This window comes from Lissotriton vulgaris, chromosome 6 (assembly GCF_964263255.1).
Source record: "Lissotriton vulgaris chromosome 6, aLisVul1.2, whole genome shotgun sequence".
Taxonomy (NCBI): domain Eukaryota; kingdom Metazoa; phylum Chordata; class Amphibia; order Caudata; family Salamandridae; genus Lissotriton; species Lissotriton vulgaris.
The window spans coordinates 513,992,100-514,009,920 of record NC_141694.1 but is presented as its reverse complement, the minus strand read 5'-3'; the positions used below and the strand labels follow the sequence as shown (position 1 = coordinate 514,009,920).

The following is a 17,821-nucleotide window of genomic DNA, read 5'->3' as shown; positions in this document are numbered from 1 at the left end:
GTTGTGAAAATATTTTTATAGTTAGTTAATGCCTGATATCCATTTTAATTAAAATAAAACTTTTGATGCTGATTAACAGCTCGCCATTGTATTGAAAGATAGTCTTCTGTCTCCACACACCAAATGTTCCCTTTGTGTAGATACACACATTTGTTTCCAATGTCAGTTTTTCATCTTCTATTTTGTCATACGATGTCAATTTATTTTAATTTTTTAGCACTACTCATAGCCATGAGCTTAGGTTCCTTATCAAATGGAATTCATTGTGATCATGCACCCAGCCATGTCATTCCATGATATGTGACAATTCTTACATATGCTATCCATAACATGATGCACATGATTCCCCGCATGCCAGCCATGGTATTGTGTGTATTTTCCTTCTATGCACTCTGGGTAATGGAGTCATAATTTCCTCATACGTCAGCCATGCCATGATGAATGACTCTCGCTATTTTAGCAATGTCATGACATGTCCATTCCTCCACATGCCAGATATGTCATGATGTGCCAATGATGCCTCATAAGCCAGTCATGCTATGATGTATATATCAGCCATGCCAAGATATGAGTCTGCTCCACAAAATGTCATCTATTGGCCATGATGTCCAATTTCTGCGTATTCCATCTATATAATTCGTCCCTGTACCACTATATACCTGCCATGCCGTACTATGCCCGTTAATGAAGGAATTGTTAACCCATAAAAGATTATTTTGTGGTTTCGGACCTCTGCTCTGATTAAGCTTCTCAAATAGTGTCTCACTCACTTATGCTCTCCCTTGCAATGGACTGGACATGTAACTTCCAGTGCATGTGTTTAAAATAAAATCTACAATTGTGTAGCTGGGATAAGAGTCTCTGGGCAAGTTACACATGACTACATGTTCACATGCATGTGAAGGGTGAGAGAGGAAGAATGTTGTCTGACTCAGCCTGGCATCTGCACACATGTAGCACTATTGCAGATGGGGTCTTGATTAACTTGGATGTGACCTACTCATGCATTATAATTCAAATGAGAATCCAAGAAGAAAGGTCCAGTTTCCTACTAAAGCATAAACTTGTAGAATGTAAACTGATTTCTACACTTTGGATAAAGTGTACTTAAATTGTAACTGTTGTTTGGTGTGAGGTGGGAATATCATTGACATTGTTTTCCTATTTCTGGGTCAGGAACTCATATTAAGAGTTAAATTTACTCGATATGAGTTTGTAAATGCTTGTATGCATTTGGCATACATCTCTAAGTCAGCTATTATGGAATAGATGCTTTGACCAGTCCTGCTGAGCAAGTTTATAAATATGCTAGCCAATTGGCAGTTCAAAGTTCTTTCTGGAACAAGAACTAGTCCTGGTGGATCATCCTTCCCCTGGCAGATGGAGTGAAAAGCCATAATATGAGTAGCAACACTTTCCGGCAAAGCTCTTTCAAGTTCTTCCCTCATGGGAGGACAGGCAGATCCCTGGATCCAGTCTCCACAGGGAATCTGAACCATAGAATCACCTTGTAAGAGGCTGAAGGCTTGGGTGCTTATAAAGTGCACACAGCGAGTGTCAAGATTGTTGGGTACCGCTGCTAGGAAAACCCCAAGTCAGGCAATTACCGGAGCTGGCCGTAATGGCACATGCAAGCACCTAAAGCTAATACTGCTCAAAAAGAGAGGATACAGTAGTAGTCAAGGAAGCAGTAAAGTACCAGCCAGCCTCCAGTTCAAGATCCACATTTTTGGGGTTAGGTCAAGAGGCCCCACAAGAGCCTACCTGTTGGATAGAATATGTCACCAGGGGACAAAACAGACAACCCTAATGAATTTGGTCTATCGGGTCCTCAAGTATCCCAAGAATGAGCAGCTTCTTGTGTGGGGTGCTTTTTATGCTTTGTAGCACGTGTCCTGAGGGTCGATGTGCCCACCCTGTGCAGTAATCCCAAGTTATATTTATCTATCCCCAATAAGGCAAAAGAGGTGCAGTTAGGTCCCGATGGGGAATAAGGAACACTGTTGTGCGGCATCCCAAACTGCCCATATATCTTGGAGACGGGGCTTCTAGCAAGTAACACTCGGACATAAGACCTACAGCTACAAAGAGTGCACAGAGACAACTAGGGTAGATTCACTGCTGTCCAAGGATGAATTGATACACAAAGGATTCAAGATAATACCTTTATACCATAAGTGGCCAATATTCAATCCATACCTTGAGACCTCACTGTTCCTCAAAGTCCCTTCTGGAGGTTGCAAAAAACCTAGCACTGATAGATGTATGGTGGAGGTTCCACCCTAATGAAAACAATTTCACCAACAACTCCTATGTTCACAGCAGGTACAGCCAACACCCAAGAGGCTGGAATTGGAAGCTGCACTACTTTCCAATGCGGGTGCACATAAGAAAGCTGGATCATAGAAAACCCTCATACAAATCAGACAATTAAAAGGTTAGATAGTGCTGGAGGCTGAACAAGTTAAAAACAATTTACTGCATCTTATGTGCTTACCTTCACTGAGTGAAATGCAAAAGATGAGGAGGGTAAAGATAGTGAGAGCGAGTGCAGACTGATGGCCTAATTACTATGGTCGTAATTGTGGAGTGAGCCGTAAGGGAGAGGAGTCTTTCTGGGAAAGGTTGGTGAAATGACTGACTATGTAAATGCAGGGGCCTAAATAAGGATCATGAAGCCCCTGCAGCACAGGTGGGTCATGAGCCCACTAGAGGGTCCCCAACACTCACGGAGACCCTTTCAGCCATAGGCCAATCAATGCTTGAACAATATAGAAGACTCAGGGTCCCTTCATCATGTTCTTCGGGGTGAAGGCGGGGGCGGAGTGTGGGCGGGTTGTCTTGTCATGTTTAGTTATACCACTGAGTAAATAGTGTGTACTAATGAGGGTAGGGTTTGTATGAGGCATGCAAGTGGTTTTCTTGTCTTTTGTTCTTTGGTGCCTTTAAAGAAGTGTGATGAAAACTACCACCTATCCTCCTTCATGTACATGAACATTTCACATGAAAACAACAATCTACGCTGGCACTTTGCCTACTATCATGCATGGAGTGAGTTGAAGGGACACTTACTGACTACTTTCAAAATGGTTTATTTTTACCTGAATATCAAAAAAACACCAGAAACGTTAATATTAAGTATAATTGTTTAAACACAAGTCACCTAAAAGTTTGTATCATTAGCTCTCAGTAGTGAGTAGTGAGGCCCTAAACAATATATGACTGTTTTTAGTTCTACGATCCGAAATATATATTAAGACCCACAATGTCTTGTGCTTTATTTCCAACAGTTGTATACTGCATTACAAATGCAGAATTGTGTTAAAGCAGCTACTCTTTACCTTGTTCATTGGGGCTCAAAAAGAGCAATCTGCCACTTTACTTTTGCACAAAATGGCCAAATGCTAGAGAGACAGAGTGTGACAGATTCTGTTGAAGTTCGTGAAATAAATTATTTAAGCACTTTTAATGTACTATCTCTAGGCAACAAAACATTAGAGCTGCTTGTGGAGACAAATGAAATGTCGAATTCTCTGAAACCACCTTCACAACATAGTTATAGAATTTGTTAAAGGAGGAGCATGGCTAAAAAAAAAAACCAAAAAAATGGCCGCTGGTACAAGGAGAACAATGTCATTCGAACTTAAGAAGCAGCCCTTCAAGAGTGGTTACCCCAGAGTCAAGGCAAATAGGGGTCTGAATATTATCTTGGAGTGTTTCCTTATAAAGAACGTTTGAAACAAAAACTGTCTGATTTGAAGTCAAGGGCAGTTCGCCAATTGTTGATTCGTCACTGTAACGGGTCATTTCCACTCAGCGTTAACAGGAATAACACAGCATGTTGTATATCGACGTCTCCAAATAGAGGACACGACAAGAGTCCAGAAATGTTATTCTGGTATATTTACACGCACATTCAGTACTGTGCCAATGCACACATCCAAAGTGGATGTAGAAACGCAATGAACTGGGACATCATCGGTTTAGGCAAATTTAGTATTGCTTGGCAGCTCACTTCCAATTCATAATCCCCTTTGCAAACAGCTAATTTGCAAATGAAGACCGCTTCCTTAAACAGCAATTGCTTCTATCCACTTAGCTAAACTCTGGCCAGTGCGGATCATCGCACCCAATGTAAAATCCCTACTTTGAGAGGTAATCCCTATAAGCATTAATCCAATTGAATGGCTAACTCTAGCTTTTCCATTCCATTAACACGCACATTTCATTTTCGTTCATGACATTAGAGGTAATGGCCTCTCCGTGACCGTGAGAATACCATCAGTTCAGTTCCACTGCTTTCGACAGAGGCGAGCAGACCAGCTAAACACTCAACATGAACGTAAAGCGGCCAAAACAACCTCATGCAACATAATTTGGCAAATAGCCTAACTGGGATGACTTTAAGTAGCCTTTTCAAACAATGCGAATCGCTTTATCTACAAAGCAGGTGCATTTTGAAAACTCTTGGATCTGTTAGATTGCAAATCTTTTTAAACTGCAGCATCGATACGATATCTCTTCTCTCCATTTATTTGTAATCTCAATGTAATGACCGCAGCTAGGAGCACCGGTGTGTTTCCCTTTGTCACACTGCCTTGCTCTTGGCAGGATTCTTAGGCAAAACGCTGCAATGTAACAACTTTAATGCACGCAGCTCTGAATCACTTGTTGTTGGTTCTTTGCGATCAGGGCTTGATTCTGAGAAGCTGCATTATTCCCCCCAAAAATAATCAATTATATACCAATAACACAGCTGCCGAGCGTAGTTCAATTACACATTTCAAGACAGGGTATGTCGATAGGGTTTGAATAAATAAATAAAGCGCATCGTTTAACATCTTGAATTTCCATTTTAGTATCAAACTGCTTTCAAGCATTCCAGGAACTAAAATACTTGGAAATGAGCCTTTTGAGGATTCATACGAGACGTGCAGACTCTGTATCTTGATTGTTTGCTGAAATACAGGAGAGGGCTTTACCCTGAAGGCGCTCTGCAAATTAAAATGCTGTCTGTGTTTATGGAAATGATGAGCTCTGAGTGCGCAGACTGGCGGCGCAGGCAAGGCCTGTGATTGTCAAGCAGCAGTCACAGCAGGCGATCGATTGGTCAGTGCTTTCGGGATCACAGGAAGGGAACAACGGGTTTAAAGAATGTGCTTGATGCCCAGGCACAACCCCACCAAGACACGTGCCAGGCAGCAGTAGAAAAATCCCCGATCCTCTGCGCTCACAGAAGCGTAGCATCGACACATGTCAACAGATTCACGTTTGTCACTTTGGGAAGAAGGACACAAAAAACAGAGAGATGGTTCAAGGTCCATTCACAGACTTCTGTTGGTACCCAGCTGACAGGGAAGCGGTCCTGTCCTTCCAAAGAACACAGGGGTGATGCTGTCTCAACGAATCCATCTGTCGCAGGCAGAACCAGGCAGGAAGATGTCAGTAGAGAGTACATCGTTTTTAATGGGTTCTGGTGGCTGGGAAGAAACCACACCAAAGCTTGCCCCCAAGGTTAACTGTGACAAGTTAGCACACAAGGCGCTTGCCCCCAAGGTTAACTGTGACAAGTTAGCACACAAGGCGCTTGCCCCCAAGGTTAACTGAGACAGCTAATCAGTGATGTCGCCTGATTCGATATTATTGTAATTAGATAGTCTTCCATCAGAAGTAGCATTCTTCATGGCTCCATGGATGCAAGAGTACAACAGGACAGATGCTTTTGAAGATCATCGAGTGGTATCTATTCAGCTTTGTGGAAGGTTAACCGAAGATGAAGCCATCCTCCTGATGGCTTTCAAAATGAGCAGGAATATTGATTAGATTATTACAAATATCTGCACAATTAAGCATTTGCCCCTCCTCTCACACACCTGCATTTATCTCAAAGTGGATGATCCCCCATCTGACTCACGGTGCACTAGGCGATCCTTTCATGGATCTTGCCTATGAGAGCAGAAGCATGCCAAGGCAAACAGAGTGGTGTCAGAACCCAAAGCCATAGCAACAGTTAACTTTTGGAAATGGCACCATTTAGTGCTGCCCCACACCTCCTACAATAGGGAACACTGTCCCATCATTGGCCATCGGGTCGGGACTGGAGAACTCAGGAAAATTCGATTTGATCCTGCTCTTCCTTCCGTTATCACTGACAGTAGTCCAAGAGAGACATGATAGGCAGTACCCGTTACTGAGGTGTTTAACCACCCCAAAGAGATGGAACAAACACAAATAACTTAAAAGTAAAGCCTAGCAGTGGCACCACCATGTCTTTTAGATGATACAACCAGTGGACTTCTACAGAGTGATAACCAACAGAACACTAGGTAGAAGTGGAAAGAAAAAAGCAGAATGTAATCGGATGTCAAGAGGGTTAGAGAATTACAGGCCTGCAAGGATATGACAGTGCGCAGCAGCCATATTTCAAGATTTTAGATTTACCAAGATTAATAAGGGAAAAAAAACACAGTAGTGCAGGCTGCAGTCATTATAGCCTAAAAAGGAGAAATATAAATAGATGAGTGATAACATTTCCAGTAACCTCGAACTGGCCTTGCAAACAAATACCTACAGTAATATATTTTGAATAACTGATGATTAGTGACCCAAAACTAAAGTATTGGCAAAGCTAACAGGGCTCGCCTTTGAAAGGCTGTTGCCTAGCTACTGGCTTTGTCAATGCTTGCTTTTGATGACTTTGGTAAAAAAAGAAAAAATGGCTGCTGCTGCAACTCATATAGTATTATATTTTGTATTCTTAGTTTAGTGTTTCAAGATGGGGAATTGTCATTTGAGAACATTACATAAAAAAAATTAAATGGGAAGATGGCACACAATGGGGAACAAGCAAACAGCTTGGAAACCAGGTGTGGTAGCTGGGCCATGCAAAAAATATCGAAAAAAGAGTAAAAGACAGGGGTGAGGTGGAGGTTACAACACAGGGGTAAATAGAGGGACGTAAGGATTCTGGTTGCAAAAGGCAGCTTTGCATCATGGCAAAAAGAAAAAAATGAAGAATAAATGAAAATGAAAGTGTGGGTGTGGAGCTGGGGAAGTCAGTGAGGAAAATGATGGTCTCCCATGAAGTGGTAAATGATAAATAAAACAAGCTTGGAAAAAGCCAATAGGTCTGGTTTTCCAACAGTGCATTCACAGACCCACAATACTTCAGGCAGACATGTATGCACACAGAAGATACAAACTGGCAACAAGTACAGTTGCACATGCAATCACAACACAAACTTGCCCACAGGCACACATTCAGCCTGTAAACGGGTATCACACAGGAACTGCATGCAATTATGCATGCTAGTGTCTGCATAGCCGCTTGTATGCAATACATCTACACAGACTGGTGGTGCCTCAGGGCCAATTTGTGTTGCATGTGCATGTATGACTGCATATTGTGTGTAAGCATTTTCTATGTGCAAGCATGTCTGCATTTAGAGCTAGTGGTCTGTGCATGACCTGTAATAAAACTAGACCAGTTGGCTTTGAAAGTGCTTGTTTTCATTGTTATCAGCTAGCTCATCCTCTACATAAGAGCTCTTTTCCAGTGGCTTTTCAATTTGTACACTTGTGGCAAAGCCACCTCTATCAACTCTTATCTAACACACAGATTAAAATACACATTTGGAAGGACCCTAGAACCCATCCTTGGATCTGAATCGGATTAACCCACATATAAGAAGGGATGAAAACGGAAGTGATGAAGTAGTGCAAGATCTCTCTAAATCTATTACCTTCATTTGCCTTGCCACCTGGAGATCATGTTCAACTCTACGGAATCATTCATTTGACAAGTGAGCTCTATAACTTGGAACACATACTTCCAGCACACACATCTGCTTATCTACAGTGCCCCCATGTTGTGTTTATGATGGGGTGTCACTGGGGGTACTGCAATATCTTGTATCCAGGTAAGATTTTGGCAACCATTAGGTGAGGTAAGGAAGCCACTGTATGGCACCACCACCAGGGAACAGCAAAGAGTGCTATATTATCACTTGGAGTTCCACATACAACCAGTTATCACACTGTTCCTACACACAGCCCTTACCAAGAAAATAATGAACAAAACCGAACTGATCTGAAGTGAAACAGCAAGAATAATATGCGGAATAAAATGACTGGACCATATTGCACCCTACTTCAATCCTTAGGATAGAGTGCCTTTGAAGATTCTAATGATAAGAAACAGGAGTAGGACCCATAGACCACACTGGGACTGGGTATGAAGTATATAGAAAAGACAATGTCCCAATAGGTAGCAAATTGATAGGCAATTTAGTTATGTTGGCAAGAAACATTACATAGGAAGAAAACAAGGAGTCTCAGTTTCTCAGTACTTAGCTTATAATTCACAAATTAGTTGAAAAGTTGAAATATTTACACATGGGAATACAGTTGAAAGCAGCACTGTACAAGAAAAATCATGTGACAACCCAAAGGGCACTTGGTGACAAAGTGATATGTGCAAGTGAAAGAGTGACAACGCAAGTGATGGAGGTGAACAGCGTGGACGGCGCAATGTGACAAGTTTATATACAGTGAAGGCTCAATGAAAAATAAGTTTTAGTCATTCAAAACACAATAGATCCTCGTTATGAGCCAAACGCTATAATGCGCCAAACAGTTGCGCTGTAGTGTCGACGGCGTTTCGATCCACAATGGATTGGGATCGTCTTCAGGACTGGGCAGACGAGTAAGTATAGTGCTAGGTTTATGAAGGACGCTGGTCTACAAGGTACTGAGAGCGTCAGGGTGCAGTTGAATCCATGGTTAAGTCAATTTAGTAAGCTGCACAGTTCTTCAGGACAACATTATTGAGTCAAGTTCGGCATATCTAAAGGTGGGAAAAATAGGTATCTCACCAATTGCCTGCGAAACGAGGGGCGAGGGGGGGGAGAGCGGGTGTCAGGTAGGACAAGTATTACCTGAATTCGAAGGACGCAACTGCCGGGATGGACGAGGAGCAGCGTCTGAAATAAGTAACCGAGTGCAAGTAATAGGAGGACATCGAGACAAGGTCCGAACTTCTGAAAGGGCATGGTCGGGGCAGGTAACGTCTGAAATAAGTAACCGAGTGTAAGTAATAGGAGGACGTCGAGACAAGGTCTGAACGACTGAAATGGCAAGGTCGGGGCAGAATACCTGCCCCCGACCAGGTCGGGGCAGAATACCTGCCCCCGACCAGGTCGGGGCAGAATACCTGCCCCCGACCTTGCCCTTTCAGACGTTCGGACCTTGTCTCGACGTCCTCCTATTACTTGCACTCGGTTACTTATTTCAGACGCTGCTCCTCGTCCATCCTGGCAGTTACGTCCTTCGAATTCAGGTAATACTTGTCCTACCTGACACCCGCTCTCCCCCCCCCTCTCGCCCCTCGTTTTGCACGCAATTGGTGAGATACCTATTTTTCCCACCTTTAGATACATGCACGCAAGAGGACTCAAGCGATATAAGTCCTTCAAGGGTGCATCACGGACGAGACAACATACCATCTCTTCTGGGAGTGCACGTATGCACAGGACCTGCTGAAGGTCCTAGACACAGATCTTAGGGCCTGGATACCTACGCCCTGCAACACAGTGGACTCTGTGATGTACTGTTTGTTCCCAGGGACACACGCACTGAGCGACCTCCATAACTGCTGGAGGCTCCTGTGCGGTCTTAAAGATGTTCTTCTGTTTTCCAGAAACCGCCTGGTAGTAGGGAAGAAGGAGACATCGACCCTGGCATGCCATAAGATGATCCACAGCCTCCTGTGCAACTACGCGGCAATGGACGGGTCAGATGAAGACAACGACGATGACTGAGGACCCAAAGGGTCCCCTTGTACCCTTGCACAGGGGGACCCTGGAGGGGCAACTAACCTGTTTTGTCCTTTTTTTCTTTAACCCAGGAACCGGTTGGCGACAAGGGAGAGGAGAAGGCAGATGAAGACAGGTAAAGTAAATGTAGTTATTTACTGTATGTATTTGACTAACTTGACCTTTTCTCTTCACAGGTAAAAGGTCAATGGGATAGCTTGCGCACTTGTTGCCAAGTTTGATACCAATGACCGAAGAATAAATAGGGTGTTGTGAAAGGAGACGATTGATGTATCTGAACCAGAAACAGCACCCTGAGAAGGAAAAAAATCATTTTGATTCATTTTTCTATAAATTACAAACCAGAACCATGTAAAGGCTCGGTTTTTGAGCTGTGCGCATTCATGGGGACATGAGAAATTTCGCCCAGAGTCTATTGATTTTCCATCAAGTCCCAACGATGTGATTAGGGACCTTGTCCTAAAGTTTCAAGGCTGACAGCCCAGGCGCTAGGAGCACATCTCCTCCAATGCTATTACACGGTAGCATTTCGGTCGGTCACACCAATGCAAGAGCAAGCAGGCTGGCAGACAGTGATCGCGCGAGATTTCAACAAATCGTCACATCCAATTACAAAATCGGCAACAGTGAGCCCCACTGCCGATAGCCAAACAAAAAGCCTTCAGAACGCAGCTATCAACATTGGGGTGGCCAGAATATTAAAGCAAAAAAACGGGACATTTCAAAAAAATAGAAGGACTATAATTTTACGTCAAGCGAGCGCACAGAATGACAGCGCTCCTCAGCAGAGATTTACAAAACAGGCAGTAAGAACATACATAAGATGCAATGTGTAAACCCAGTAGCTTGCCAGTGAATTAAATTGCTTTCTTGGAACAACTGCTAACTATCCCTGCTTTGTAAAACATAAAAAAACACCTCCCACCGTTTTTAGTCGACCCTCTCTAAAAACCGGGACAGTAGCTAAATTTTTCGAAATCTGCCCTGAACAGCTGGTGAAAAACGGTGACCGTCCTGGGCCTAGCAAATCCGGGACGCCTGGTCACCCTAATCAATATGAAATATAAACCGTTCAAGTTATAGTCTTTCACTTTAAATCCAGACACATTAACTTGAAGGAAAACGCGTTTTGATATGTATACAAATCAAAGCATATATTAATACATGCTTTCATTTACATGTATATTAAAACGTGTTGTTGCTACAAGAGAAATACGGTTCCTGTGTGCCACTGACACTGGGAAAGTCAAGAGTGGTGGACCGCAGGGTTCAAGACAGAGTGGTGGGCCGCAGGGTCGCCGTTACTGTATACTGATCTGAACCTGGGACCAGCAGGTAACGCGCAGCACTAAGGGCATCAGTTACCGGAGCTTTCTAACGGTCTTACAGACACACATCTCAGCCGCAGGTACATTAACCCCAAAAGCTAGCTACAAATCCAGTGCCCTTTTTGCCAATATGAGTATGCCACTAGAGGTGTACTGTTATCAGGCTCTGCTTGCTCTATTTGGCCAAATAGTCCCCGAAGATGCATGAATAACCGCGTCGGAATCAGGCCAAATCCTATGTTTAGGGTGCTTGTACAGCGCCCACTCGCTGCTGGATGGCAGGCGGCTTGTTTCGCGGCGCACAGAAGAGTCATCTGAATAAACTGCGCTGCTCCTCTGCAAAGCGCTACAGCGCACCGACAGGGGTAGGGGTAGGAAGCACTATATGCGCACGTATAGAGACAAAGACACATTCTTCGCTCAGCGAGCATTTAAAACTAAACATCAGATCATGATTCACGATACTAAAACAAATACAAACGAGGACAGCGGATGTCCTTCTGACTCATTTGTAATTCTATAACTGACGTTGGCAGAGGCTGCCTCCGGTGCAAAATTAAGGGGGGGGGGCTCTTTATGTTTTTTGCATTGCGTGCAAAGCAAGTAAAGGCTTGTTTTGTTCAAGCTATTATCGCATTTTGAAATCCGGTTCGTGCTCTACTGACAGTGTAACATTTTTATTCAATAATTGTAATTGCGTTATACACCCTCCAACCGCCCGCCCACCCATTTCATCCTAACGTCACAGCTGTAGGTTTCTGGAGTTGATGGGTGTCTGGCGAGCATGTCCTCTATTGCTGGCACTAGACAGGCACTCGGATGGCAGCGACAGAAGGTGAGGTGCAGTGACAGGCTCTCGGCTTCCTATCCTCAGTCCTTAATGAGCTCGAGTGAGAAGTCACTTCTGTGCGTCTCATCACTGCAGCAGGAATTCGCTGGGAGACTGCAGTGTGGTGAGCAGGCAGACGCATGCCGTGCTGTACAAAAGACACTGTCTCATCTAACCCTATTATTATTGATTACGCGAGCCTAAAAATAGTCTCAGCACATAAGCAGTGGAACACTACAAGTCATCCAATCAGAAACGTTCTACAGCAGGGATGCTCTAGGGGTCCCCGACTGGGAAAGTCATCCAATGAAGAGCAAAGAACTGTGACAGACAAGAAGGCTACCTAATTATGAGCAAAAGGCTCACCCAAAGTCCCCTCTATGTATGTTGTATTGTAGAAAATAAGGTGTTCGGCAACAGACAGCTAGACCTCTCTGAAGGTGAGACCCAAAGGAGATAATGTATATGAAGATCGGCAACAGGGTACCACTCAGTTGAAAACAGCTCAATATCTTGTCGCAAAAAGTTAATTCCTATTGAACATGTTTCAGTCACGAAACACACTTTTTGGAGCTGTTGTTAAGCAGTTGAATTACACATTTAGCGAAACCAGCTTGTACTAGCACAGCAACTCCGGACTCCATGAAACATTACCATCTTTTTGCCACAAGGGAACATCACTGTATGTCACTTCCTGTTTTCAATATTCTTGTTCGTGGAAAAAAAAAACATCTTTTCATGTTAACTGTACCAAATATAAATGCAATATTTAAACATAACTTAAGGAATAACAAAATATGATCCTTTATTGTCATCACAGGATTCAGGTGACATTTACTCTACAAACCACCCCAGTCTTCGGCCTTGGGGTCTATTACATCACCAGAATATCCTCCCTTGGCCCAATAAAAATACAGGACGAGGTCACTAATAATATACACTATATAATACTCAAGTACAGTATTCACAGAAAGGTGACCAAAATGTTAAAATAAAACAACATTTTGGACCCATAATTATGTGATTTTTGAACCAATGAAATAATTCAAAATGCTTGAAAATGGTGTTTAGATGCATAGATTTTATGTGGCAGCAATTCATGCATCTCATAATACAAGAACATGTAAAGTTATTAAGATTTTGAGAAATCGGTAGCTCATTTGTGCAAATTACACGAAGATTAAAACAAATTAAAAATCAATTATGGTTACCCCTTTTACATGTATGATTTGCCACCATTTTTTGTCATTGAATTTATTTCACTCTATCTACTTCACCCACCTATGTAAAAGGTCTGACATTTCTTTAGCCATTTCATCCCTATGAAAAAAATAAAATGGTTGTAAATGAAAGAACACTTCATGAAGGAAAAAATGTGAATGACTTCCTTAAAGCAGACTGCAATCTAATTCACAATTCATAATGTGTTTGCAACTAACTCTCGAGTGATACTTACTAAGAGCGCAAAGCACAGAATTAGCATGAGACCTTGTGTTATAAGATCTACTGTGACTTTTTCAGCATGCCTGTAAATGCCAAGCAGCTAAGGAAGTACTGTATGAAGAGGACCTTGATAAATATGCTGAATAAGTAAAATATGTTGAAATTTGGATTGGGGTGGACAAACGAGTCTGTTTTAGAAAGCTGATGAATAAGATAGTTACTGCAAAGCACTCAAAATGCGTTTTGAGACGAATGCTAATGGGAGATCTACACATTCCATGAACAATACACGGACCGTCAAGTTCACTGAATTAAAACTTTGAAAAGTCAGCGCCGAAAAAATGTTAATTTGACAAACTCAAATATGATGGAAAGTAAGTTAAATAAAAAACTACGAAGACTAATGTCTGGGTCACAGTAGTCTACCTCCCAGCTCTACCACAAGAAGTTGAAGTTTCTGGAACGCCCTCCCTTTTTCCATCCGGTCTCTGCCTAGTTATACAGACTTCCGCAAAGCCCTCAAAACTCACCTCTTTTCCCTAGCTTTCTCTCCATAATAACCTGTTTTAGTCCCTTCTCCTCATTACCTCTCTTTCTTAGTCTAGTTATAGTGCCATGAAACCGCCTGGTGTTAGCGGGCTCTATAAATGTTTTTAACTTCAACTTCAACTTTTACTCCATACCCGAATGCACCAAAGGCTGTGGTAGAGGTATTCCCCCCACTACCCAAATGGGTTAATGCAGGGATGGGTCACTACATCAGTGTGGTCACTACAGATTGTTCCTACATAATTACAGCACGTCTAATTGATGGAAGCTAATTTAAATTATAAAAAAGGGGAATGTTAGGGTGACAATATAAATAATACCATTTTTAAATCCTTAGAGTAAAATATTTACTTTAATTGGTGTAACTACTTATAAAGTTACACCTACTTTATGTAGCACTTTGCCATGCAACGTTAAGTTTCCGTTTTAAAACAATAAACATTCAAAAATATATATCTGCACTTCACCCAAATCGATCTTTTGAGGAACTTCGGGAAGAACTGGAATTACCGGGAAGGCATGAGGCAAAGATCCGGCACTTCAGTTTGATCTGAATAGCATCTCCCATCCCATTTTTAGGTACTGCATAAAATAGTCTGACATTTCTTCTCGAGGTGGGTGAAATAAAGGTACATGAATGGACAGCCTAAACTTTCAATACCTTCCTAATAACGTTGATATTGAACTTTTACTCAAGACTTTTCATCAACAGTCTCCTCAAGTTATCCACGTTGAATTGTTCAGTCCTGTCAAGTGGTTTGACCTTACTGTGATGTGTGATGCATCATCGCTTCTGCTCATAAGCAGCCCCGTCTCTTTCACCTCATTCAGCCCTCACTTTCTGTGCCTCAAGTGTACCATCAATTAAAAGTACACGTTTCAGAGAAACTATCCTGTCTTGTAATTCAGCAGCCTATAAAACTTGCAAGGAAAAGCCCCTCCTGAAATTGCCTCTCTTCAAAAATCTGATCAGGAATCACCAATCTAGTATGATTTGCAATCTGCCTCCTTTATTGGGACCAAAGAAGTACCTTGAGTTACAATAAAGACTCCTCAACGGAACCAAAACGGTCCTTTTCCCCAAATATTATAAATTATTTCACTAAGATGGTTGTGTGTGGGTGGGGTTGAGATGGAGACATGAGAAAAAGTGGTGGTTCACTGACAGCAGAAAGGGCAAAGCCAAACTGCATTATGTTATGGACTTACTGCCCTTTCCTTAATTCCATTCAGTTCTACAGAAAATAAGCCACTTGTTCCTCATTGGATGATTACGTACATTTAAGAAAAAATAAAGTGGGTTTGCAGGTGTTGGAGTGGAATGGAAGAGATGCTTGCAGCTGCCAGTGCTGTCTACCTCTAGACCCAACCCTATATTTGTATTATTGAAGAAACCAGTGAAGCTGATGCGGAAGATGCTTGGAGGTGATTTCAGTGTTGACTACTGAGGCTGCAGCATCTGTGGTATTTGTGCTATTGCTGGCAGGATTGCTTGCAACGTTGAGTTAGTACAAAAGAATGAGACCAAACCCCACTCTGCTTATAGGCATTTCAGACGTGAATCTGCTTTTTCAGGAAGTAGCATCGGTCCTCGAGGGTTACCTGGAAAGTGCCAGAGAAGTCAGGTGAGTGCATCAAGACATACTTCAGTATTACTAATGCCATATTCATTGACCAGAAATGAGAATAACAGAGCCCCTTTGTCACCAGTGTCTTCATCATTCTCTGAACCACGTATTGCACATAGTGCCAGTCTCCCGGGGGTGAAAACATTTTAGCCCATTGCACCCATCTTCTCGAAATCACTATTCTGTGGTATGAAGGGACGTTATTTAGGTTTCATCTTCATTGAAGAGGCCCAAATCATCTGTGTAGAGTGAGCGAACAGTAATTTGGGATAGTAAGGCGCAGTCTGATGTCTGTAAGCTAGCTACCTATGATGAACAGCTGGTGAATCTGGCCTTTTCCATACTGTCAAAACTGGCCCCAATAAAACTTTTCCACATAGTTGTAAAGCCTCAAATGAAGAAATAGTATAAGCCACTATCCATGTGGCTTATATTAACTGCTCTTGTAGCCAAGACAATCTTTAAAGTATTGTCCTCTTTATTTCCTACTGCGGCATAAGAAGTGAATTCTTCATTTGGGACCCTATACTGCAGCTAAAGTCACAGTGTTGAGAAGTGTCTATTCTGCTTGATTTTTGATTCTCGTGGAACACACTGAAATTGGGGCGAGGAATTTAGTTATCAACCCCACTAACATCTTTCTCATCTCTGCAGACGTAGATCGCAGTAATGTCAAGTGTATAGGAACAAGACTCAAAAAGAGCTTAGAATCAGACACACTTCTGAAGTGGTTGCACACATTCAATGAGTGGCATAGCCTAAAAAGCCGAGTTTCTGCGGTTTCCACAGTGATGACCGCTATCTGAATCTTTATTATAGGCATACACCGTAAGGAATCTATTTCCCCCACAACGAAGAACGGCAGAAATAATACCACGCACGCTGGACTTCTTTTATAGCAGAAGAGGACTGGTGGCAAATCCAAGTGTATTAAGGACCAAGTGGTCAGTTGTGGGTAGCAGAAGGGCTAGGGATGGTCTTATTTGTGATTGGGGGTTGAATCTGGAAAAACAGATTTGCGGCACTATTCAACCTAAACGACTGCAATTGACTTGTAAGGAGTAAGCGTCTGTCAGCCAAGCCACAGAGAATGCAAATTAATGGAATGGCAGATAATATGGCATGCATACAATCAAAGAAGCAGATCGCAGGACATAGGGAACCTAGAGTCTTAATCTCTGGAGAGGTAGATAAAGACCCATATGGTAAAAATAGAAAAAAGGAATTGCCAAGGAATGAGGCAGTAATCGAGGATGAAAAAATAATAAGGGTCGACCCCGTTGAAAATGATGCGGAGATGGGCCAGCCAGGGCCATACTTAGGAAAACCTTCTTTGACACTTATTTCATGGAATATAGCAGGCATAGCAAATAAGATAGTTACACCAGAATGGGTCGATTTTATTGACCAACATGATATTATCATGTTACAAGAAACTTGGTCACTAAACCCAGTCTTTCGTCAGGGGTATCTAAACTTTTGCATACCAGCAATCAGAAATCGGTCAGGACGCCCCTCAGGAGGCTTATTAAAATGGATTGGACAGTCGCTGATTTGCTCATTAAAGCAAAAATCTTTACCATCTAATGATATTTTAGCACTTAACATTAGATGGGACAACGGCCAAGAACTCGCCCTGTTTAATTTTTATGCCAGGGGGGTTGGTGTTGGTAAATCCTCAGAAGTAGTAACTATTTTAGAACAGGAAGTTGAAATGCTAACATCTCAAACTCACATTATTGTGGGCGGGGATTTTAATACCACCTTTGAACCCTTGGGGGAAGAGGATAGAAGTCTGTCCGAGGAGGAGAATATTAAGTGGGGAATACCTCAGTTGGAGGTGCCTATCATTAAAAGATGGAGTGTAGTGGCAATTCAGCTAAAGAGTCTCTGCTTAGCGAGAGGACTGAGAGCGGCAAATGGGCGCACGCCCTCTGACATAAAAGGGAATAATACATTTGATAATGGCCGTGCATCAAGTAGAATTGATTATCTTTTAATAGATGTAAGGGCTTGGAGTAAACTGATAGACATGGCTGTGGAAGTAAGATTGGAAAGTGATCATAATCCCCTGTGCATGACCTTTCACTCTTACCTTGAGACCACAGAACATGTCAATAAAAATAAGAGGGTGACGCAAGATGTTGTGTGCTCAAATAATCAACGCCACTTGAAATGGAGAATGTTGGTAGAAGACGTAGCAAAATTGGA

At 42.4% G+C, this 17,821-nt stretch overlaps 1 protein-coding gene across 7 annotated transcripts in view; it reads right to left on the bottom strand.

Annotated features, from left to right (window-relative positions):
- Window positions 1–17,821, bottom strand: part of MYO6 (myosin VI) — a 924,144-nt gene that overhangs the window by 44,983 nt on the left and 861,340 nt on the right. For 4 of the 7 annotated variants that reach the window (XM_086926522.1, XM_086926523.1, XM_086926524.1 and 1 more), the window contains one exon: window positions 13,272–13,310. The exons of the other annotated variants lie outside the window; for them this stretch is intronic. In XM_086926522.1, coding sequence (XP_086782648.1) covers window positions 13,272–13,310 — 39 coding nt within the window. The remainder of the gene's footprint in view (window positions 1–13,271; window positions 13,311–17,821) is intronic. 7 annotated transcript variants of the gene reach the window in all.